Source organism: Varanus komodoensis, unplaced genomic scaffold, assembly GCF_004798865.1.
Source record: "Varanus komodoensis strain SLA01 unplaced genomic scaffold, ASM479886v1 scaffold25, whole genome shotgun sequence".
Taxonomy (NCBI): Eukaryota; Metazoa; Chordata; class Lepidosauria; order Squamata; family Varanidae; genus Varanus; species Varanus komodoensis.
Window position 1 is genome coordinate 10,132,573 of NW_025335661.1, and position 24,935 is coordinate 10,157,507.

General features: G+C 40.8%; 1 protein-coding gene across 1 annotated transcript in view; it reads right to left on the bottom strand.

Annotated features, from left to right (window-relative positions):
• Positions 1-24,935, bottom strand: part of SLC9A9 (solute carrier family 9 member A9) — a 332,462-nt gene that overhangs the window by 71,741 nt on the left and 235,786 nt on the right. Inside the window, exon 13 of the mRNA XM_044432976.1 lies at positions 3,633-3,681. Within this exon, the coding sequence (XP_044288911.1) occupies positions 3,633-3,681 (49 nt within the window). The remainder of the gene's footprint in view (positions 1-3,632; positions 3,682-24,935) is intronic.

A 24,935-nucleotide genomic window follows, 5' to 3' on the forward strand; every position in this document is an offset into this window, starting at 1 on the left:
CACTCTCTGGCTACCATTTTCCCTTTGCCTGAGAAGGAGAAGACTGCCTAGCTCAGTGTTAGGTGGCCATATATTCTATTTTTTATAGAGGCCAGTCTTCTATTTGAAGGGCTGGCCCGTCTAATTCTGATTTCAAGATTAAGAACCATAAGAACATTCTTCAGCAGTTAGCATCTGGACAGCAGACAGAACAACCAGGGACACTGGTCAATTGTCCAGAATTGTCCACACCATGGTAAGATGTACTGGATTTCTATTTAAAGTATACAAATTATTTTTGATGTTATGTTTCTACATATATACTAATATGTGCAAATATTATACCAATCACTATCCCTCTTCTGTACTCTTTATTGGTGATGCATTTCCTTTTATTTGGTTATTGGCCACCTCTTTTTTTGTTGTGCTACCCTAGGTTTGGGCAGCAATACCTACCAGTCAGGAGTGGTGGCAGATGGAGGGAAGGTCTATGGTAGCTACCCTGTCACTGGAACTCTCTTCCTAGACATTCTTTTGGCACCATCATTATTTTTATACTTTATAGGCTAAGTCTGCTCTGTTTTCCTTCGATGTTAATGGAAATTAGTAGTTCTTTCTTTCTTTCTTTCTTTCTTTCTTTCTTTCTTTCTTTCTGGCTGTAAGTGCCCATGTGACAGTTCCACACTATATCAATGTTTTCAGATTTCATCAATACAATTATGACTTGTTTTATATTTTTGTCAATATTGTTTGATATTTCATATGTATTCTAGTTGTCTCTGAAGCTCTGAGAGCCTTTGTGATGGAAGTGCAGGTATACATTTATTTAAATAAGCCAAATGAATGAAGAAACTTAATGGCAATCTCTGCACTAGTGCACGTCAAGGGTAGCTTTGTATTCTAAACAAGTTTGGAACAGAGTGAAGTGACTGCTTCCAATTATTTCTGAACATTATTGATGGACTCACAATATTGCATTATGAAAGACTATTAGTGAATAAGTGGAAATAAATGAGCTGTTGGTCCATTGCAGGGCAAGTGATAAATGCACTGAGAAGTGACAGATCAGACATGGCACAAAAAATTGCGATTGCCTTGATGAGCATAATGTAATATGATTAGGCCAATGTGAGTCCAGATTACTTTGATAGACTAGAGACAGTACAACTAAGTCTAAACTTCCTATTTCAAAGGAAGACTTGCAAGAGTTTTCTTTTATCAGAACTGAAAGTGATGAGATGAACATTTGAAAGCATCCAGTCTGTGAAAAGAAAAGCACATATGGAACCTTTGAAGCAGGAGTGCAGAGCCTGGTACACTTCTGATGTTGTTGGGCTAGAATTTCTATCATCTGTGGCTATTGACCCAAATAGTTGGGACCTATGGTTGGTTGATTCCTACAACATTTGCAGGGCCATAGGTTCTCCTAGTTTCACCCTGCCCTCTGGCACTCATTCAAACAGCACAAGGAGTCCTTGCAAGGAATAGGAAGCCTGATACATTTATGCCCAGCCCTTTCTCTTGAGGCCAGCAATAAAAATTGGTGGAATGAGGCCTCAGATTCTGTGGCATGGGAAGCAACAGAAGATGGTGGGGGAGAGTTATGCAGCCTGCCTTATCCTTCCCTCAGTTAGCTTGCTGCCCTCAAGTGTGTTTGTGTTCTTTGCAATCTATAATTCTGCCTGGTTGGGCTTTGTATGTGAAATGGATGGCAGGGAATGTGCAGGCATCTTTTCCACCTTAGGCAGCAAGCGGTCTTGAGGCAGCCTTGCTTTTTCTCAGTGCAATGCATTGTTATTCATGTCCTGATGTGCATAGGGGAAGGAAAACAAGCACATAGTCAGAGCTCCCATTCAATGCAATGCCTTGGCATGTTGCTTACATTCATGTTCATAGACACACACTGGGTGTGTTGTGGTAGAACACAGGGGTCTATTGAGCATTATCAGTACCCTCCACATATGGGCACTGCTGTACTCAAGATGCAATTGCTCCCTAACAAATTTATTGTGATGTGCATTTTTACAGATCTGCATCATCAGATGGGTGCAGTGAGGAGACAATCGGGACAAAAAAGAGGAGAAAAATTATTTTGCAAAGTTGGCTTTAAACAGGGCTGAACAACTGGTGCCCCTAGTGTGAACACCTTATCACTCCTATTGCTGGCCAGTGGCTGTACATCACTCTACCTCCACAGGCAGTCTTCATTTAGGAAGAGGAGAGAAGACTGTATTCCCGCACACAGAAAGCTGCACACAGTTTCCTGGTATCTGTATGTGTAAATGCATGCACACCTGTATGGATGTGTGCAGCAACTGATCCCCAGTCCAGCTTCATATGTAGTTCCCTGGGTTGAAAAGATTTGTGCATGCCTCATTTCAAGTAATGACTAGCACATACTAAAACCTAGGGCTTACCCAACCCATAGATTTAGGTGGGCTCAGACTCAGGCATAGCCATGCCTTCCAGCAGCCACTCAGTTCTCAGAACATCTACTGCTGCTTGATGCAGTTTTCAGAATGCACAGTCACATTAGATATATCCAGCCTCCTACACTGAAGTGGCTAATGCACATTTATAATAGCCTGACCTAGAAGCATTTCCCAAAGTTCAAAATTTGAATAATATGTTTCCTTGATTTATACCCAAGGCATATTTTGAATTGCTTTTTTATTTATTTTAAAAAAGAAACCAATGAAAAAGTAGGTTAATGGATCAACTGTATTAAAATATCAAGTCTGCTATTACCCAATATCAGCTCAGGTACCCAGCATGTTGAACCACCTTTTTAATTTAAAAAAAAAATGTTTTGTGGTAAACAGTTCTCTGTTCCTGCAGACAAAACAGGGATTGTGCCCCCCTCTTTTCCCCTTCTGCCCCCCCCCTTCAGAGCACTAAGATATCCCTTGAACTGTGGCCATTTGGACTTTTGGGAGTATTCACTTGGCTCTGGGCTGCCCTCATTTTCTCAAGTGTGGATCACAGAGGCACAAGGAACTGTTAACCCTCCCCCAGGAATCTATTAAAAAGAATCTGTTTTTTGAAGGGAACAAATAGGATCCCCAGGGTTTTTTGGGGTTTGGAGGCCTCAGCTATTCTCTTGTTCAAGTTAGCCTGAGTGGGTAGCACCCCAGGAACTGGATAAACCTGTGGGAAAAGCCAGTGGGTGGCACAAGGCTGGGGATAAAGGGCAAGTCTGCCTCTTTACCTGAAAAGGGGGAAGGCTTTTGGGGTCCCAATTTTTGGAACTTTGATGGTTATCTGCTACTCTTTGGCTGGATTGGCAAAACCTGAACATGTTTTATTTTGTTGTCTGGACAAGGGAAAATAAGCCATGGCAGGTATATTAAACTATGAGCCATGGCTAGCTGGGGCAGTTTATAAACCATGCTGCAGGAAGAGTGTTGGGTTCAGACCACATGCTGAATCACTGTGGCTTAATGTGTTGTGTGAAATTCCTCTTAAAGTTACATTTTATTTTACTTCCACAGAGAATGGTAGACTGTAATAAGCACTTGCAGGATTTTCTGACTTTGAGGGAAGACGTGGACATTTTCTCAAGGGTTTTGAAAGCTACACTACAGATTTTAATGCCCCTGAAATGTACATGCCCGAAGAAAATGTCCTTTTCAAGTATTTAAATTGTAACTTGCCTGAGTATCAGGTTCTGTCTTCAGATCTTCATCTGGATCTATACCAACCCTATTAAAAGAAAGACAAGAAGCAAATTGTGAATGCAGATAGACTTTACACAAAGCAACTGTCTTTCTGCAAGACATCCTCTCTAGTAGTATGGACTTAAAATAAAACTAGTATAATTTTAAGATGCCACATTTACAGGGAACATGCCAGCTTAGGGCGTTTCCCTACTGGAAGTTAATGAGACAACAAATAAAGTCACAGATTTATTCAGGCTTTGGTATTTTCTTGTTTTAACTGTGATGCCGTTAGGTTGCTTTACAGAGAAAATAAAATGTTCTGCAGTTGCTCATAAGCCGTGATTGCTTGTTATGCTGTCAAATCCAGCAACTTGGTTTGTTAACCACTCTGGCTATGTTCAGACAACATGACAAGCTACCCCAGGCTTATAGCAACCATGGCATATTGTGTTGTGTGAATCTTCTGTTTGCTTTTGAATCACACTTGATACTGTTAGTCTTCCTTACTCAGACAGTAAGGTGGTACCCATGTTTGCATTATCAAGGGCGAAAAGAAGTCATAGTGGCTTCTTCCTGCTTCCCATGTGTGTACTGCATGATTTTCCTACTATTCTGCTTCACTGCTCCCCATGTTATCTGAACCTAACAGCAAGCCATGGGTTCCAGTGGTTAAGAAGTCACTTTCACTGCACGCTTCCCAGCTTCAGATACGATTGTGCAAGTATCAAAGCACTCAGGTGGTATGTGGTTTTTCTTCCCCCATGATCACATGAACCTGATCAGTGTCTGGGGAAGAAAATCCCAAAGGCATCTTGCATGGTAGATAATTTGTGATGGTACAATAATACATTAATGAATGACAGTGAATGGAATGTTTGCTGCTTCTTAATGTTAGTCACAAATATATCACTAATATGTGAGAAATTCATTTCAAATCATTTTTTACAATCAGGATTTCCCCAGTTCACCTTGCAGGCTGAACACAGGCTTGGGTGGAAGCTGTGGTTGAAGTCTGCACATTTTTGACCTTGCGATATAATCCACGGTCAAAAACAAAACAAACAAAAAACTTTTGGCAACACATGTGCATTGGAAAAATGCATACTTTGCACTCAAATATGCTATAATCAGTGGGAGAAGAATGTGTACATTTCAAAACTGTGTATAACCAATACATACATTTGGAAAAATTCACATAGATTTTCATGCAGAAAGAACAAAAGGAAAAAACCCCCAAAGCTTACAATCTGATATGAACTTGAGTCAGAACAACTGTTAGATAGAATCTGGAGAACTTTAGCAAGTGTGAGTTTTGCTGATTTGTACATTCTTACATCAGAGTTGGGCTACGTCACACTTACCTGATGGTAGGACCAACCCTGTCAATACTAGGTAATCAGTTACCATTGTGGCCACTGATTGGGCAAAGCAATAGGATGGATGGTACTAGTGGACAATTCAATCTTGTATGACTTTGGGGATAAAAGATATTCCCATATGGAATAATACTCAGGATTATTTTTTCTTGGATCCTTTTTCCATTTATTGTAAAGAAATGTACCTCCTGGTCTATCATTATGCGAATAATACTATGTGGCATGTATTATTGATCCCCTGGAAATATTTTCACTGACACATCACCAGAAATAAGCAGAATATCCACTTTCTGAATTTTCCATATGCAACAGAATGTGGGGTAAGAACAGAAGTTCTTTGTAAAGCTTCATTTCAAAAAGGCCCATGTTTTAGTAAGCCAAGCACAATGCATGAAGAGAAAATGCAAACATTTACAGACATCTGAGCAAGGTGTGTGAAGATTTATTTGGTCTGAACGCCAGGGTTCATTTGGCAGATGAAAGAGTAACGCAGGAGGAGCATCCAAATGGCATGCCAAACGCAGGAGGCTCAGCATAGCGAGTGCCACTTGCCCTGTGCAGTGTACCAGTTGCTGCTGGTGGCAGCGTCAGGCCCTAGATTGGCTCTGTTCACTGGCTGCTTGGATAGGAAAAAGCATAAGAGGGCTTGCTTTCCCCGTTAAGCCTTCACTGGACAACACAAAGCCTTCCTGAGCTCTTGTATCCTTCGTTATGCTTGAGTTCTTCACTGTCAAATAGCCCATGCATTGCAGTTCAAAATAACAAGGGAAATAACAGGGGTGCTATTCATAACACTGGAACAAAGGAGAAAGTGTGGGCTGGACTAGGCACTAATAACAGATTGCTCTGCACAGAAATCTGAAGTCCAAGCAGTTGGGTGACTGGATGCCCCCGAACATCTGACAAGCTGCCCTTTTGAAGTCATGCCTAGCAAGCTAATGTAGAAAGTAGTGAGGCAGAGAAAATGTATTCTTTCACCAGATGCTTCATTAAGACCATTTTGTAGTCTGCTTAGCATATTAAATATACAAATTCTGTATTCATTTTTCCTGTCTATTATAACAAATCATGAGCACATTAAAAATCCATTTATACTTCTTGCTAACAATGATTTGATTCACTGGAAATATTTATTTAATATTTAGACCATTTATAATCCACTTTTCAATTTATACAAGTTCTCTTCCAGGCAAAAAGCAATCAAAATACAAAAATCTTAAAATTCATTTTCAAACAGTAATTAAAGAACCCCAATCACAAAGCAGCAGCAGGGCGAGTTCAAGACATTTGCTGCTTGAGGCAGACAAGATGGTACCTCCTGCCTCCATTTCCATATACAAACACTGGTCAGACAGGCAGGTAAATCTTTCTTACTTCATATTGGTGATGGGACATCATCATCCACCACACATCAAGGTAGATAAAGGCACTACAACTGTTGCCTATACCCCATCACCCATCATCTGCCACCCGAAGCACCTGCCTCATTTGGTCTATTGGCAGCACCAGACATGACCAGTAGATATGATGAAAACATATGCAAAGACTTTCAGGCACGTGTCACGCTTGTCTAAAAAGGAAAGCCTTAACAGCTTGCCTAAGCAGAAGTTCTCAGACTTGGCAGGTGAAGAAATCCATAGGGAGAAAAATACCCTAACAGAGTCAAAGTCAGTCTAAAATAAGACGACGATGTCAGAAACTTACTACTCGACAACAAGTGACAGGAGGGTACTTAAAGGAACAGGCAATCCCTTAGTTTTTCTCAGGGGTCTGAAGTTAAGAGTCAGCACCTTTAATTTGGACCAGAGACAATCTGGTAACAAATGGAGCTCTTTCAATATTGGTGAAATATGTTCCCAGAGAAAACAGCTTTTTTTCTGTCCCAACTATATCATTTTAAAGTGTGTGTTCTAAAGGCACCAATGTTTTCATTTTCTTAACCATGGAAACTGAAAATTCACATATTGACATATCAAGGAAGCATCATGGTAGAAGTTCCTTAGGCATTGTAATTCATCTTTACAAGTACTAAAGAAAGTAACAGAAAGTACTTAGGCTATTGATTGGCTTACATGTTATATCAGCTTGGATCTTTTGAAATGTATAATCAATCTGGACAGTTTATCCATGAATAAATGCCTACTATTTACACTCATAGTTGTTATAGAGGGGACTTAAGAGAGAAAGCATTTGGCCCTTCTGTAACATGTATACCCTACGGCAATGCCTTTGTGCAAAACTTCAAAAATGTCTATCCATCACACTTGCCAAGAGAAACTTTAGAAGATAACTATGTGTTCTAAAGGCTTAGAAGCCAGAAATGTGTAATGCTTTTGAAAGGCTGAATCAAGGTTTTGTAGTCAGTACATGTCTGGGGACAGTCACAAGATCACTTTGCTTTCTGAGGGTTGCAAGAGGGTCACATGACCACTCTTGCATTTACCTAGCAATTGGGGTAAAGGTCTGAGTCTGTTTTTTTTTTTTTTGAACTGCTCAACTGACATGGCAAACTTTTCTAGCAGCTTTTCAGCAAAGCATTCTGCCTCACAATCTCCGCTGAACATCCATTTTCTTCTGAGTAAGTTGTAGCCTTTCTGTATGGAGGGCTGGGAGGGCTGGTGGCCAGGCACACAGTGTTGTACAAAGTAACTCATTGTCACAGAAAGTTCAGACAGAACAATATGGTTCAAGATACTCAAGGCTTCTACTGAAAATGGTAGCTCCTTATTGTTATCATCATCCTTTGTAGCATTTATTAATTTGTTTCACATAAGTTTGAGCATTCTAAACAGCACAACATATTTAAAAGAATGTGCAGTAAGATAAATTAATTCATTATTTGATCTGTATTTGAGCAAGCAGCAATTAAAAATGCAATCAGTCCATTTCACCTTATGTTCTGATAACATCACATTGCCACCCTAATTCAATCTACCTAATTGACTACTGCAGATAATTGTAGGGGAAAACTCAGTCTAATGGTATCAGCATGTGAAACAAGCTGTATAGTTATTGAGCAAGAGGAAAATACTCACCATGGACCTGCCATTTTCTTAAGGGATGTAGTTTCACCTTTAGCAAACTACTTCTGCGTGGCTCATGGGCTTAATGGTTACCTAGTCACTCTGGTCTTTTATGAATTACAGGAACAGAGGCAAGAACAACAGTTTCCGGACATCAGAAACTTTAAAGGGTTGGCTTTAAAGTTTGCTATCTTTTCTTATTAATCATGAATCTCTTACGTGTCTGTTCTTAATGGAACAAGTCCAGCTAAGCCCCTTTCTCTGTTCTATAAACTACTTCCAAGAATTGATCCTGGGGAAGCCTTGGATAAACCCTCCTACAGATTTCCCTCCCATCCCATACACACACACAGCATGACACAACAAGGATGAACCTTATGTCAAAACCTTACTTCAAAGACTCCCCTTGTAAGCTGTCTCTGACTACTCTTTGATATGCTAATCATGGAGGCAGCCTCCAGCAAGCAAACCTCATGAGACTGAAAATCTATTGTTCTACATATCTGCATACCTTTTCATCTGAAGTGTTCACCACACCAAAGGTTTTCTGTAAAGGTGGAACACAGTCTCAGTATGTTATCTTTAGCTGGCCAGACTAACTTTGACAGAATGTACAGTTAGTCTTCTAGATTTTCACTTCAAGAAGCAACTGGAAGGATGAGACACTCAGCCTGATGGGAGTAAGTGCTGGTTGGTTGGTTTTTACAACTACAGGAGAAGTAGCACTAAGAAAGGACCCTAAATCCTTTTGAAGGGTTACTTTCATGTCTGGGACATGGACAGAAAAGGGAATGGGACTGTGCACTGGTCTTGCACTGGTGCCCTGACAGTGAATCGCCCCATCTGTTTGTTGTCCGTGTGTTATGCATAGACAGTGCTGATTCCAGTTTTTGGAGGGCTCTTGGACAAGATGCCATCAATGGGCTCCTTCCTTTGCAAAGGCTACCTTTTCTCTGCCATCAGCTTCTATTACTCCTCATCCTCTTCCTCATTATTACATTATTACATTATCACTTGACAGCAGAGAGCCTTGGGTGAGTAGGCAGTGGCCAGCATGGCTCCTCCTTATCAATACAGTTATCTAGATCAGAAAAAGATGCAGGTAAATAGTAGGTTGCAATAGTAAAATGGAGGAGCAACTGCCTAGCTTGTCAATAGACTTCTTCTGAGTAATGGACCACCATTGCCTGTCTTTGATGCCAGCTCTGAGCAAAGGGTCATTTATGCTTGAGTAAGAAGTGGATGTTTGTGTCAAGGATACAACGTCACTTTGATTTGCCTTAAGCTGTTACAAAAGACGAGACAGAAAAATGCATATATAATATGGATCATATTATGAGCCTTTTCAACACTTTGCTTATGTGTTTGGGTGTGATTATGAATAGAAGGAATGAGACTGCATCACTGCTCCTTCCAGATCTTGCATCTGTCACTGCTTCTTCTTCTTGCTCACATATAAACAACCCTTTTGTAATGCCTTCTGAGGTCAACAGGTGAGACTTTTCACCAACAAACAAATGGACAACACTTGGATTAAGTCCTCATACAGCCCTTATACAGCAAAGGCAGTTACAAAGGCATTTATCTTCCCAGGGGTACAATTAAGGTTGGATCTTGGGGCCAAACTTCAGGGCTCTGCAAACTCACCCCAAATGACCTGAAAGTTCCAGAAAACTACAGGTAATGCAAACTGGTCCAGCAGCAGCCTATGTGCCAGCATGGGCATACTGGGCCCCACCATGCTGATGTTGCTTGCTGTAGCTTCCTTTTTCTCTCTCTCTCTCTCACTCAATTATACCTGGGAGTGGCCACCTGGGTAGGTACATGGTTACAGATGCTCATTTTGTTATTTCTATTTGAATATATATGATCGTTTCCCACAAAAAAAAAAAAAAAAAGTGTCATAGACAAGTAAATGTGTTTACCTTCAAGACTGCATCAGGAAATCTTATTTTATTCCTGTGGGTATGATGACACTATGACTTAAATGACTTTAAAATGCAAAAGTGTACATACATACCAATACTATATCTTCTCTTTTATTCCACATCTGACATGACAAAGTGAAGTTTTGTATATATTTCTGTGTGAGTGTGTGTGCATGCACACACATACAGAGACATTTCAAAATATATTTGGAGCAAAACATTTCAGTTTCTACCATCTTGGATATCAAGAGCTGCATGTTGGAATGCTGGGAGATTAACATTCCTAAGAAGCACTGCCCCTCCCCACCACACACACAGGTATGACTGATATAAATCTTAAGACTTGTCTTAAGTCCTTGTCTTTAGGATTATGGTCACTTGAACAAAGAGTTCTAAATCTGTAGATTCAGAAGTGGTTATTTTTGTCAAGCTTGTGGGTGCCATTTTTGAATTTAACTAGAAGCTGTTGCAAATATACAGACTATGTACATTTAAGTTAAACTGTCTTGTAGCAGACTGCCCCCCCCCCCCCGCTTTGGTAAGAATTGCTGATCTGTGGTTATACAGTCTTGTCATTTTTTCTACATATTGCATGAGACATCCATTTTTATTTTTACATTTATTTAAATAACATTCATGGAAGTGAATGTTACCAATTGTGATAAGTGTTGTTTGTAACTGTGTTCCTAAAAGAAGTCTTTTCTTGGAGGCAACTGCAGATAATACAGCAGTCTGATTTAAAATGGTGAGATCCTGGATTGCAAATATCTTGTTTATGAGTTTCTTTAAAAAGAATTTACACAAATTGGGTGGTTTTCTGAATATGAGGAATGGTAGTGAATTAATGGCAGCCATTAAATGTGAACAATAGGATAGAAGAGGCAACTAACTTTCATTATCTGATGGTAATTGAGGTGGCAGGATAATACTCCGCAGCAAATGGTATACAATTTTCTTTCAAAGAGTTAGGCTTTGTCTCATAAAGAGGAAATCACTATCTATGGCTGATTATTGATATTGTAGCCAATAATATGATGAAGTTATCTGGATTATTGGAGATGCTTGCTATATCTTCCTGAGTTTTCTTCATCATTGCAAGTGTATTTTATCCTATAAGCCAAAGTACATATAACTTTCTTCTTTAGATGCTTTCAATGGCACAGCTTTCAGTTAAGGTACAGGTTAGAATCTGTAGCGTTAGCATACGCATCTGTGACAATTTTATGATTTTCAGTTGTCAAAAGGGTATCTAGGAAGGATACTTTTGGGTCATTCTAGTGTTACTGGTAATCCTATCACCTGGTAACCATATCACTTAGTGAATGGTATTGACAAACTTTGTAAAATTCTATAAGCTATCCCTTCCATAATCATAAAATGGAATCTATGTAATGCTATCTATGTTTTTTTTAGTTGTCTTCTGCATATATTATCCTGTGATGGAGCAACATGTGTTCCTATTGCTGTGCCTTGGTGGGTTTAAATATTGCCATTTACATGAGATTGCTACAAGTGGGTGCCCACTTAGCCAAGAAGGTTAAGACTGCAGTGCTGGATTCATTAGAGCTTTTGCTGTGTAAATGGTATTTTGAGCTAGGCAGGTCATTTTCCATGGGCATGTTAATGTATACAGAAGTTGCGATGAGATGATGGTATCATGGTTAAATCAGTGTTTCAGATTTAGTCTTTCAATTCATCAGAAAATCTGTAGTGCTCTTATTATATAAAGGAAGTTAATGGACTAGTCAGTAAAACTAAAATGGATGCCACATATATATGAATGCAAAATTCCTTCTTTTGGATTCACACCTTAAAATGCTGAGGGAGTCTCAGAGTATCAGACAAGTCAAGAGCAACGTTGCCAGGAGGCCAGGCTCTCTCCCAGCAGGGTGATCCTAAGCAGACTGGTCAAAGCTGAAACACCAGACCAAGATTCATCTACCCACTTCAGGATGAATGGCAACATCAGCAGAAGAGAATGGATATCTTTAATGGAGATTGGGATGAAAGAACTCCTGAAGGGTGGTAGTGGTAGCTGAAGGTGACATTCGGAGATCTTTTGCAGACAATGGCAGTGATACTCAAGCTAACTCTGATTGATACTACACAGAAGAAGGCAATCACTTCTGAATGTTACCTATCTTGAAAACCCAATGATGAAACAATCCACAATAAAACAAGAGATAATGCCAGAAGGTGAGACTCTCAGATTAGAAGGCACTCAACCAGCTATTGGGGAACAGTAAGACTTTACAAGAGCTATGCAGGGCTGTTAAGAACAGGACATTTTTATTTATTTATTTATTTATTAAAACATTTTTATGCCGCCCCATTCGCCGAAGCCTCGGGGCGGCTTACAACAATAAATAAAACCACATCAGTTAAAATATACATATAAAATAGTCATAATAATTTAAAACACACAATATAAAATAAGCTTCCCTGGCCAGATAAAATTCAGTAGTATTAACATTTAAAATGTTGCTTAAATAAAAAGGTCTTTGCCTGGCGCCGAAAAACAAATAACGACGGCGCCAAGCAGACCTCTCTGGGGAGCGCATTCCATAACTTAGGCGCCACCGCTGAGAAAGCCCTCCTCCGAGTAGCCACCCTCCTAATTTCTCTCCCAGAGGGCTCCCGGAGAAGGGCCTCTCCCGCCGATCTCAGGGGGCGACTGGGCATATATGGATGTAAGCGCTCCTTCAGGTAACCAGGACCCAAGCCATTAAGGGCTTTATAGGTCATTACCAACACCTTGAATTGGGCCTGGACTTCAATGGGGAGCCAGTGAAGCTGACGGAGAACTGGAGTCATGTGAACATAACGTCCAGTCCCCGACAGCAGCCTGGCAGCTCTATTCTGAACCAATTGAAGTATCCGGACCGTCTTCATGGGTAGCCCCACGTAGAGCGTGTTACAGAAGTCAAGACGGGAAGTCACCAGCGCATGAGTCACTGTTGCAAGGCAGTCGTACTCCAGGTAGGGACGCAGCTGATGAATCAGCCGAAGCTGGAGGAAAGCGCTCCTCGCCGCTGTTGCCACCTGAGCTTCGAGTGAAAGCTCCGGGTCAAGGAGCACTCCCAAGCTGCGGACCTTGTCCCTAGGAGGGAGTGCAGCCCCGTTCAGGACAAGGTTCAATTCACCTTCTCCGAAGCCCGAACCGCCAACCAACAGGACCTCCATCTTGTCTGGACTGAGCTTCAGTTTATTGGCCCTCATCCAGCCCATTACCTCGGCCAGGCACCGGTTCAGTACAGCCACTGCCTCACCTTGATTGGTGGAAAACGAGAGGTAGAGCTGGGTATCATCAGCGTACTGATGGTTCAGCAGCCCACACCTCCTGATGACCTCTCCCAGCAGTTTCATGTAGATGTTGAACAGCAAAGGGGACAAAATGGACCCCTGCGGTACTCCATGGCAAAGCTGCCATGGCGCAGAGCCATAGTCCCCCAGCACCACCTTCTGGAATCGGACGTTGAGATAGGAGCGGAACCACCGCAAGGCGGTGCCTCCAACCCCCAATCCCGCAAGCCTATCCAGAAGGATACCATACATTTTGGAAGGCATTCATTCATTCCGTTGCTATAAGTCAGAGTTTTGATGGCATGCAACAACAATGGCAAAAGGAAAACCTGAGAACAAGATCTGTAAGCACAAATCTGTGATTGATACCAAAACCTGGAGCAGTAAATTGCAAGATATTTTAACTTACCTACACATAACACATATCTAACTCACCTGTGGTTTTCTAATATGGTTCTATTTTTGACAATGATACAAACTCTTAATGAAAAACAAATTATTAAAGAAAAAGTTATGTAAATACTTTAAATTGTTTATTGGGTTTATTGGATTTCTAAGTACTTTTCAAGTGATCAGACAGAAAAAAAGCTTGAGGACCACAGAGTTTGGTCTAGCATTCTACACTAAACCAAATTAGCAAACATGTCTGATGGTTTCAGGGGGCAGACAGAGAAGTAGGTTCTTCCCAAAGAGTCTTTAGTTCTGTGATACAACCCTTAAGTATCCCTGAACACACTTCAACACTTTAACTACTTACAATGAATGGGCAAAAATGGATAAAGTATTTGATTGTACCTACTCTTCCAAAGAATGCTTTAGCATTAAAACAGAGATTCAATTGTGAGAACACTCCAGATAATAATTTGGAATTAAAGATATCAATTTACATACAATTATGAGAACTGTTATAAGCATGCTTTTACCACATTCAAAGTACTATCCTAGTCCCATCCTTCCATCACCTAAATTGCCTGTACCTTGCTTGAAAAACTATTGAGAAGTTGATAATATATATTAAGAGAGTCTGAAAATGATCCCTAAACTATGGAGTAGAAATTCTAATCCTTTTTATTTATTGTGAGGAGCCAAGTTAGAGAAGTATGGAGTAAAATTTATTATTGAGTAAAACAAAAGTAATCAAATGTGAATGTCAACACCACTTATTTTATTTTTATAGTTACAAAGCTGCTGGCATCATTTGCATGTTTGATATGGATCTAATATATGTAATATATACAAACATCAATTACAATTAGGATAAAGCCATATATTGCAATGATCCATTTATTTAACAGTTCACATTTGTAATCTTTTTAGAGCTGTGATGGGAACTTGTATATTCATGGCACCATGAACAAGGAAGTCATAGATTTATTTAATTATTTCAATTTATATGCTGCTACATTAGTCCACACTCGAGCTCTCTGAGTGGCTTACAAACAGTTAAAATCACATAACATTTTTACAATCCAAAACACTAGAGCGTTAACACATCCAAAACTATGATGAACCATAATTCAATAAATTAAACCCATTACATAAAAACTTTAAATTAAAGCATTTAAAATTGAAATAAAACTATAAGCCAGAATAGGGTTAGGTTAAAATCCATATTGCCACTAAAACCAACCATTAACATAGCCAACAAAGAGATATGTCTTTGCTTGGCACCAAGCTGATAACAGTGCTGGTGCCAGGCACACCTCTTTGAGAAGCCTATTCTAGAGATGGGGTGCAACCATTGAGAAGGCCATTCTTCTAGCTGCCATTCCCCTCACCTCCCTGGGAGATGGTTCCCAGAGAAAGACCTCCTGGTATGATCTCAGCAGATGGGTAGGGACATATGAGAGAAGATGGTCCTTTAGGTTCCCAGGACCTAAGACATTTAGGGCTTTGTATGTAAGTAAAACACTTTAAATTGGACTCAGACTTCCACTGGTAGCCACTGTAATATAAAACTGGTGTAATTAGGGCCTGCAGACTGCTTCTTGTTGAAAGTTGTGTGGCCTTAATTTAAACCAGGTGGAGTGTCCTGATGGTCTTCTAAGGCAGCCCCACACTGAGTGCATTGTAGTAGTCCAACTAGAATGTTACCAGGATGTGCATGACTGTGGCAAGGTTTTGTTGATCAAGACATGGCCGTAGTTGATAAATTAGCTGCAGCTGAAGGAAGGTGCTTCTGGCTGCCAGTCCACTCGGGACTCAAGTGAGAGTTTTGGATCCAGAAACACCCCCACAAGCTGTGAACCCTGTTCTTTAGGGTGACCCAAGACCACATCCAGAACAGGGCATAGGCCATTTAGCTCATTCCACTGACAGCCCACCAACAATACTTCCGTCTTGTCTGGACTGAATTTCAGTTGATTGGCCTTCATCCAATCCATTATTCAGCTCAGGCATTGAGCCAGGATGGATGCTGCCGCACCTGGAGTTGATGTAAACGAGAGGCAGAACGGAGTATCATCAGCATATTTCTGGGATCTCAGCCCATACCTCTAGGTGACCTCTCCCAGTGGTTTCATGTAGATGTTGAAAAACATGGGGCATAGTATAGAGCCCCGTGGCACTCCATAGCATAGCAGCCATAGCACAGAGCAACTATCTCCCAGCAACACCTTCTGGGCCTAGTCAGCCAGGTAGGAACAGAACCACTTGTGCTTCCAAGCCCCAACTTGGCCAGTCTGTCCAGAAGGACATCATGGTTGATTGTGTCAACAGCTATTTGTGTGCACCCTTAAATGTACAAATAAGTGGATATTCTTACATATGGAAGTGACTTGGAATTAATATACTAAGATGTTCAGTGGATTACAAGGATTTTCATGTGTAGAATTAAAATGGGAAGAGGTTGAGGTGAGGAGAGATTTCAGTGCAGGGTTAAGATTTTTAATAAGATTCAGCTGTGTACTTATGGTCATGGATCACTGCGTTGTCGTGGCAAAGGGGCTTGCGTAGCTCAGTGAAGCTATGAGCTATGCCATGCAGTGCCACCCAAGATGGACAGGTCATAGCAGAGAGCTCTGACAAAACGTGATCCACTGGAGAAGGAAATGGCAACCCACTCCAGTATCTTTACCATGAAAACCCAATGGACAGTACCAAAAGTCAAAAAGATATGACGTCGGAAGATGAGCCCCTCAGGTCAGAAGGTGTCCAATATGCTACTGGGGAAGAGCGGAGGGCTGGTACTAGTAGCGCCAGAAAGAATGAAGTGACTGGGTCAAAGTCGAAAGGACATTCAGTTGCAGATGTATTTGGTGGTGAAAGGAGAGTCCAATGCTGTAAAGATCTATACTCCATAGGAACCTGGAATGTAAGATCCATGAATCAAGGCAAGCTGGATGTGGTCAAACAAGAAATGACAAGACTGAACATCGACATCTTAGGAATTGGTGAACTAAAATGGACAGGAATGGATGAATTTAATTCAGATGACCATTAGGTATACTACTGCGGGTAAGAATCACTCAGAAGAAATGGAGTAGCCTTCATAGTCAATAAAAGAGTAGGAAAAGCAGTACTGGGATACAATCTCCAGAATGATCTCGGTTCGAATCCAAGGCAAACCATTCAACATCACAATAATCCAAGTCTACACCCCAACCATTGGTGCTGAAGAGGATGAAACTGACCAGTTTTATGAAGGCCTACAACACCTTCTAGAATTAACACCAAAAATGATGTCCATATCATCATGGGGGATTGAAATGCTAAAGTAGGAAGCCAAAAGATAACCGGAATAACAGGCATGTTTGGCCTTGGAGTACAAAATGAAGCAGGGCACAGGCTGGTAGAATTTTGTCAAGAGAATATGCTTGTCATAGCAAAGTTTTTCAACAACCCAAGAGACGACTCTACACATGGACATCACCAGACGGTCAACACAGAAATCAGATTGACTATGTGCTCTGCAGCCAAAGATGGAGAAGCTCTATACGTTCAGTAAAAACCAGACCGGAAGCTGACTGCAGCTCAGATCATGAGCTTTTGGTTGCAAAATTTAGGCTTAAATTGAAGAAAGTAGGGAAAAGCACTAGGCCACTCAGGTATGACCGAAATCATATCCCTGATGAATATACAGTAGAGGTTACAAACAGATCTAAGGAATTAGATCTGATAGACAGAGTGCCTGAAGAACTTTGGACAGAGGTTCACAACATTGTACAAGAGGTAGCAACTAAAATCATCCCAAAGAAAAAGAAATGCAAGAAAGCAAAATGGCTGTCTGAGGAAGCTTTACAAATAGCTGAGGAAAGAAGGGAAGCGAAAGGCAAGGGAGAAAGAGAAAGATACACCCAATTGAATGCAGAATTCCAGAGAATAGCTAGAAGAGATAAGAATGCCTTCTTAAATGAACAGTGCAAAGAAATAGAAGAAAACAATAGAATAGGGAGGAGCAGAGATCGCTTCAAGAAAATTGGAGATATGAAGGGAACGTTTTATGCAAAGATGGGCATGATAAAGGACCAAAATGGCAGGGACCTAACAGAGGCAGAAGAGATTAAGAAGAGGTGGCAAGATTACACAGAAGAACTATACAAGGAAGAGCTTAACGTCCCTGATAACCACGATGGGGTGGTCACTGACCTTGAGCCAGATGTCCTGGAAAGTGAAATCAAATGGGCCTTAGGAAGTCTGAGCAACAACAAAGCTAGTGGAGGTGGCAGTATTTCAGCAGAGCTATTCAAAATCTTAAAAGACAATGCAGTAAAAGTGCTACACTCAATATGCCAGCAAACTTGGAAAACTCAACAGTGGCCACAGGATTGGAAAAGGTCAGTTTACATTCCGATCCCAAAGAAGGGCAATGCCAAAGAATGTTCAAACTACTACACCATTGCACTCATTTCAGTTGCTAGCAAAGTTATGCTCAAAATCCTACAACCTAGGCTCCAGCAGTATGTGGACCGAGAATTACCAGAAGTACAGGCAGGATTTCGAAGAGGGAAAGGAACTAGCGATCAAATTGCCAACATACACTGGATCATGGAGAAAGCCAGGGAGTTCTAGAAAAGCATCTACTTCTGCTTCGTTGATTATGCTAAAGCCTTTGATTGTGTGGATCACAACAGATTGTGCCAAGTTCTTAAAGGGATGGGAGTACCAGACCATCTTATTTGTCTCTTGAGAAACCTATATGCGGTCAAGAAGCAACAGTGAGAACTGAACACGGAACTACTGATTGGTTCAAAATTGAGAAAGGAGTTCAGCAAGACTGTATACTGTTGCCTTGCCTATTTAACTTATATGCAGAACACATCATGAGAAAGGCAGGCCTAGATGAATCACCAGTTGGAATTAGGATTGCTGGGAGAAATATCAACAACCTCAGATATGCAGATGATACCACTCGCATGGCAGAAAGTGAAGAGGAACTAAAGAGCCTCTTCATGCAGGTGAAGGAGAAGATCGCAAAAGTTGGCTTGAAACTCAACATTAAGAAAACTAAGATCATGGCATCCGGTCCTCTCACTTTCTGGCAAATAGATGGGGGACAAATGGAGGTAGTGACAGATTTTATTTTCCTGGGCTCCAAGATCACCGCAGATGGGGACTGCAGCCAAGAAATTAAAAGACGCTTGCTCCTGAGGAGGAAAGCTATGGCAAATCTAGACAGCATACTAAAAAGCAGAGACATCACCCTGCCAACAAAAGTGCATATAGTCAAGGCTATAGTTTTCCCAGTTGCAATGTATGGCTGTGAAAGCTGGACCATAAGGAAGGCTGAGTGCCAAAGGTTTGAGGCCTCTGAATTGTGGTGCTGGAGGAGACTCCTGCGAGTCCCTTGGACCGCAAGGTGATCAAACCGGTCAGTCCTAGAAGAGATCAACCCTGACTGCTCTTTAGAAGGTCAGATCCTGAAGATGAAACTCAAATACTTTGGTCACCTAATGAGAAGGAAGGACTCCCTGGAGAAGAGCCTAATGCTGGGAACAATTGAGGGCAAAAGAAGAAGGGAACGGCAGAGAATGAGAATGCTAGATGGAGTCACTGAAGCAGTCAGCATGAGCTTTAGTGGATTCTGGGGGATGGTGGAGGACAGGAAGGTCTGGAGGAATGTTGTCCATGGGGTTGTGATGGGTCAGACACAACTTTGTGACTAACAACAAGTGTACTTATGGATATATTCCAAGAATTTAAGAATCTACATGGCTCTAGTAGTCAAATATAATGGCTAGGTCACAAAGTAAACTTATACAAACTATGCCTCTTCTACTTAGATTTGTCTACTAGTGGGAAAGGATGTCTCTTCCTGGCTTGAAGAAAAGCTGCTCACTTTCCTCCTTAATATTACCTCAAGACCAACTACATCATTTCCCCACCATTCAATCTATCCTCCTCTCCTGATTCTACAAAAATAGGCTATTTTCTGATTTTAAAAAAGATCCTGGACTGTGCAGAAATGGATAGATTGACTTTATCATTGAAGGAGAAGGAAGATACTGACTTCTATCGAACTTGGGACTCTTTTTATTATTGGCTAGAGAAACGGGACTTCACATAGATTTAAATATGTTTTTAAGTTATCATAAATGGAAAAAGAAGGGTGTGGGGGCTGACCCAGCGGGCTCGATGTTTTTGATGATGGTTGTTGTTTGTAGTTTTCTTTTTGTTTTTTTAGGATCATAATTTCAAATAAAACTTATTTTTTTAAAAATAGTATATTTTCTCTACAAAAGTTGTTATGCATATTGCTTCCACTAATAACAATGAGCAACTTGGGAGAACTTGAACCATAAAATCCATACGAAGACAAAGCAGGACTTTTGAAGTTGCCCATCCATACCTTGCATATGGATAGCACACTGGTCACTTGGCCACAGATTCTGCTCTATGGCAAGATTTATTTTCTATTTATTATAGCACTTATTTCTGAGTTTGCACACACACACACATACACCCAGTAACATAGGATTTTTTTTTTGCAAACCTATACCTTCCTTTTTTTGATGAAGCAGAAGTAGCAACTTCTTTTTCAAACTGTTTGGTATGTAAGCAATGCAGAAACCATCTGGTTCTTTTTATTATGCTACCCTTCTAATTCTTCCTGACTATTCTGTCCTTAATCAATCTTATCTACTGGTACCTTGGGATGTAATTTCATATTTTGACACCCTAATGATCATAGTCCTCATAAATAAGACTGTCCTTTCATGGAGAGTTGAGAAAGCAAAGGGGCTGCAATTTGCTCAACTTCAGGTGTAAAGTTGAGCTTGCTTTAAAGCCTCCTTGCAGACTGAACTCTGCAAGTTTAGCAGGTTCCCTCACTGCAAATGCCATGCTTTCCATGGTGGAATCTTCTTCAGAGGATGAACTGGAGCATTCTGATCCCTGGGGAACAAGCCCTCATCAGCAGGTGCCTCCTTATAACTGTTTACCTTTGTTTGGGCCTTATCTGCATATCAGACACGTCTCACGCAGCACTCCTTGGTAATACTGTGTGTTTTCCCTGTTTGTTTATTGACTGCACCTGCCTTGATCCATTCTCTTGCTTATATTGATACCTTTTGTTCATGTCATGTGCTGCCAAGTTCTCTCCAATGGACAGTGACTCTATGAATGAATGCTCTTCAAAATGTCCTGTCCTTAATAGCCCTGCTCAGCTTTTGCAGACTCAAGGCTGTGGCTTCTTTTATGGAGTCAATTAATCCCATAGCTAGTCTTCTTCTTCTTCTGCCTTTGACTTTCCCCAACATGGTTGTCTTCTCTTGTAAGGCTTGCCTTTTCATGATGTGCCCAAAGTACAGCAGTCTCAGTTTTATTATTTTTGCTTCCAATGGATATTTCTGTGCTGGACCTTTTGCCTGTTTATTGACAAGCCACAGGATTTCCCACTTGATTGTGTTAATGGTAAGATTAAACCAGCCACAGCTGGACAGGAGACAGAGTGATGAGGGATGGTGTCATTGTTCATTGCAGCTGGCTCCCAGTCTTTCAGGAATGTTGGGTGCATTCTTTGCACTAGTTTTGTACATTAAATTTCAATCAATTAATTAATTAAGGACAAAATCCTTTTGGAAACTGTCCTTTCAGAATTGGTGGATGTCCTCTTGCTTGGCCTGGTCCTGCAAAGCAAACTGAATCAAGAATTCAACAAATGCTCATGGAACCTGAGTTATGCAACTGGCAACCTTCCCCGGCTTCTGTTCCCGGTGGCCAACTTTCTTTCCTGCTTGCTGCTGTTTGCTGTGGAAGAATGGAGCTGCGTGTGTAGCATATAGGGCTCAATTCTGGGTGAGCCAACAAAGCTTGGTTATGCTCCTCAGGAATATGGACTCTGGGTTGCTGCAAAGCAGACTGGAATCCAGGAAGCTGAAACTAGGGATTCTGGTGGATTTTCTGCACAAAATGGATTCCTTGCACATCCCTAATCTACTTGTCATACTTTTCACTATGAAAAGATACCACTATAAATCTTGTCCAGTTCTAAAGACTGAAAACCTAGCTCTCCTATAATAAATTAAAGTGGGTTTTGCTCTTTTATCAAGCCTTCACTTAAGAAATATGCATATATGAAGAAAAGAAAGATATCCCTTCAAAGAAAGACAACAAATGTGTACATGACTAAAGCAAACCATTTAATCATTTCAATGTAACACTTTTCATTCTTATCATAGCCCCCCTTTCCACATTTTAATTAAAAGATAATTTTATTGCTTTGATATACGAGTGGACAAATGTTCTTATTACCTCACTTCAGTGAATTATCATGTACATCCAAGAAACTGGATGAAACAGTTTTAATTCAAAAAGGCCTTGCATGAGTGGAAAGCACTTTTTTCATGCAAATTGCCTTCTGATTTCTGCCAATTTTCTATTATCAGATGGCCATCCTATTATTAGATGTGTCAGAATTACCTCCTAAAACCAGGAATTGCTTAAATCCCAGTCACATCTATTGAAAAAATCCTGAGAGCACTTCCAATATACTTGGCCATAGAATGAAAATGTGCCATTTAGATTTTTTTAGTTAGCATGATCTGATTTGTTGTATGGTATGAAAAATTAAGTGAGACAGAAAGATGGGTCCTAGGGAAAGAACAGCAAGAAATCTGAATGCTTGAAACTAATAATATCAGCAGAAATGCTAGCTCAGATTATTGTTCTGGAAGAACACAGCTCTACCTTCTTTTCTCACTTCAGCTTATTGCAAAATCCAAGACACTGGAGGTTAACATGGTTACAGAAAAGCTGCAGAAAAAGTCGCATCTGCCTTTTTACACAACCACATCTTTCAACATTTATCAGTGAAGTGAAGCTTCTAGGAAAGCTTTCATATAGAACTTCCTGACAAATCTCTTGGAACAATGCCCAATAGATCAGTCATTGAGAGATGTACAAGAGTTACAACTACCATTGAACGAAAAATATTTTCCTGTAAGACAATGTTCATATGACTTGAGTATGAACCACCAGCGCCACAATAGAGCTGCTGAGAAAATGAAGACGGTTTACTGTAAGGGTGGTGATCTGAAGCCCGGCAAAAACTGGCAGGCGAAATTTGGCCTGCCTGGCTCTAGATCCAGTCTTCCAGGGTTCCCTGGAAAGCCATGCCCTTTCCTTGGCCCTGTTCCTTTCTTCTGGCCAGCAATCATTCTGGCTTCAAAATGTCTTTCCAAATGCTTAGTTACTGGCAAGCAGCTTTAAGCTAACACATGCTGCTATTTTTGGTATTTTGGCCTTCCATCTCATCCAGCTGACATCTTATCCAAAATTGAATTTGGTCCTTAGGCCCTCAGTTCCAGGCCCCATTTCAGGCCTACATTCAACCAGAAGTCCACGTGGAGCCTAAGCTTGTACAACTAGGGTGTACATTGGTGTCTTCCATGTGACTGGGGATGTGTTTGTTCATTCCTTCCTTCCTTGCTGAGTTCCTGGTTGCATGTACACAGAATTTCTATAGATGTGTATTTATGTATCACTTATGCATCACCAAAGAAAAGGGAAATACATTACCACAAAAGATGACATTGATTGGCATTAAAATGAGCATATGGTAAGGCTGCAAATCTAGAAATAAGGACTATAATATAAATAGAAATGCAATACCTTTCCCCATCATGGGATAGACTATGACCAGGTGACCCTGTGCTTGCCTGAGGACCTTGCTATCCAACTGGTAATCACTAATGCTCAACTTCAAGGATCTTGCTCTGCTTACTTATGCTTCTGTCAATCGATCTTGGACATGACTTTTTTGGTGATGCATTCAGTGGGCACTCTATTTCTCATATTGCCTCCATTGACAATGACTTAGTAGCAGCTAAGTATAGCTGCTGTTTTGTATAGATGCTGTTGGTGGATATAATCTGCAAGGAAATTTTAAACAGATGCATCTGGGGAATAGCAAGACTGAACACAGCTTTTTATTTTGCTTATAATGGGTTTTGATGGGGTTTAAGGTCCCAAAATCTGGCACTGGATCATGATCTACAATGTCCCTAAGTCTCTTTCTAAAGAGAGACCAAATTCATCTAGACCAAGGACCAAGACAAATTGTGAGGCACTCCAGAGGGATCTCTCCATGCTGGGAGAATGGGCATCTAAATGGCAAATGCAGTTGAATGTAAGCAAGTTTAAAGTATTGCGTGTTGGGGCAAAAAATCCAAAATGTAGGTATATATTGATGGGCTAACAGTGACTGAGCAAGAAAGGGATGTTAGGGTAGTGCTGGACCACTTGATTACAGTGTTGGTCCAGCTACTGTGAAAAATGCAAACTCCATGCTAGACAGAATTAGGAATGGAACAGAAAATCTTACTTGCCTTATACAAATCTTTGTTATGACCATGCTTAAGAATACCGTGTTCAGTTGTGGTTGCCTTACCTGAGAAGGACATTACTGAGTCGGGAAAAATACAGGCAAGGTCAGTGAAAATAATCAAGGGGTTAGATTAACTCTTATACGAGGAGACTGTTTAGCTTAGAAAAAAAGACAAGTAAGGGGAGCCATGGTAGCAGTCTTTAAAATAATGCATGCTGTGGAGAAGTGGGCCAATTTTTATTTTTCTCACAGGACACTAGGACTCGGGGTCATTCCAGGAAGCTGTTTCATGGGAAATTTAGGACAGATAAAAGGAACTAGTTCTGCCCACAACATACAGATGAACTATGGACGTTGCTGCAATCTGATGTGGTGATGGCCACCAATTTGGATAGCTTTAAGAGGGGATTGGGCAGATTGAGTTGCTACCAACCTTGCTGGCCATGTGCTACCTTCTTTACCAGAGGTGGCATGCCTGCACAGGGCAGTTGCTGAGTTGCTCGGGCAGTTGGAGGTCATCCTGCTTGTGTAATCCTGTGGGCAGCTGGTTTACTACTGTGTGTATGGAATGCTGGAACAGATGGACCTTTAGACAGATGACATGACTTTTTTTATGTTCTTATGTTCAAAACACATTCTCACCTAGAATTTCCTTAAACTTTTGTCTGGTAGAAATTGTGTACCTTCATCTTACATTACTGAGAGTTACTCAGAATTGTTTCTTGGTTGGACTTATCCTGACTCTTGGGCTCATGTCTGCCTTGAAATATGCAAAGATATGATTCTGACATAGAAGCTATGGTTGAATGTATTCTTTGTGTGTGATATCTAACCTTGGGTGTGAAATGTCCCCTTGAGCAAAATCTTAGCTGTCTGAAGGATTTCCTTGCTTGGACAATCTT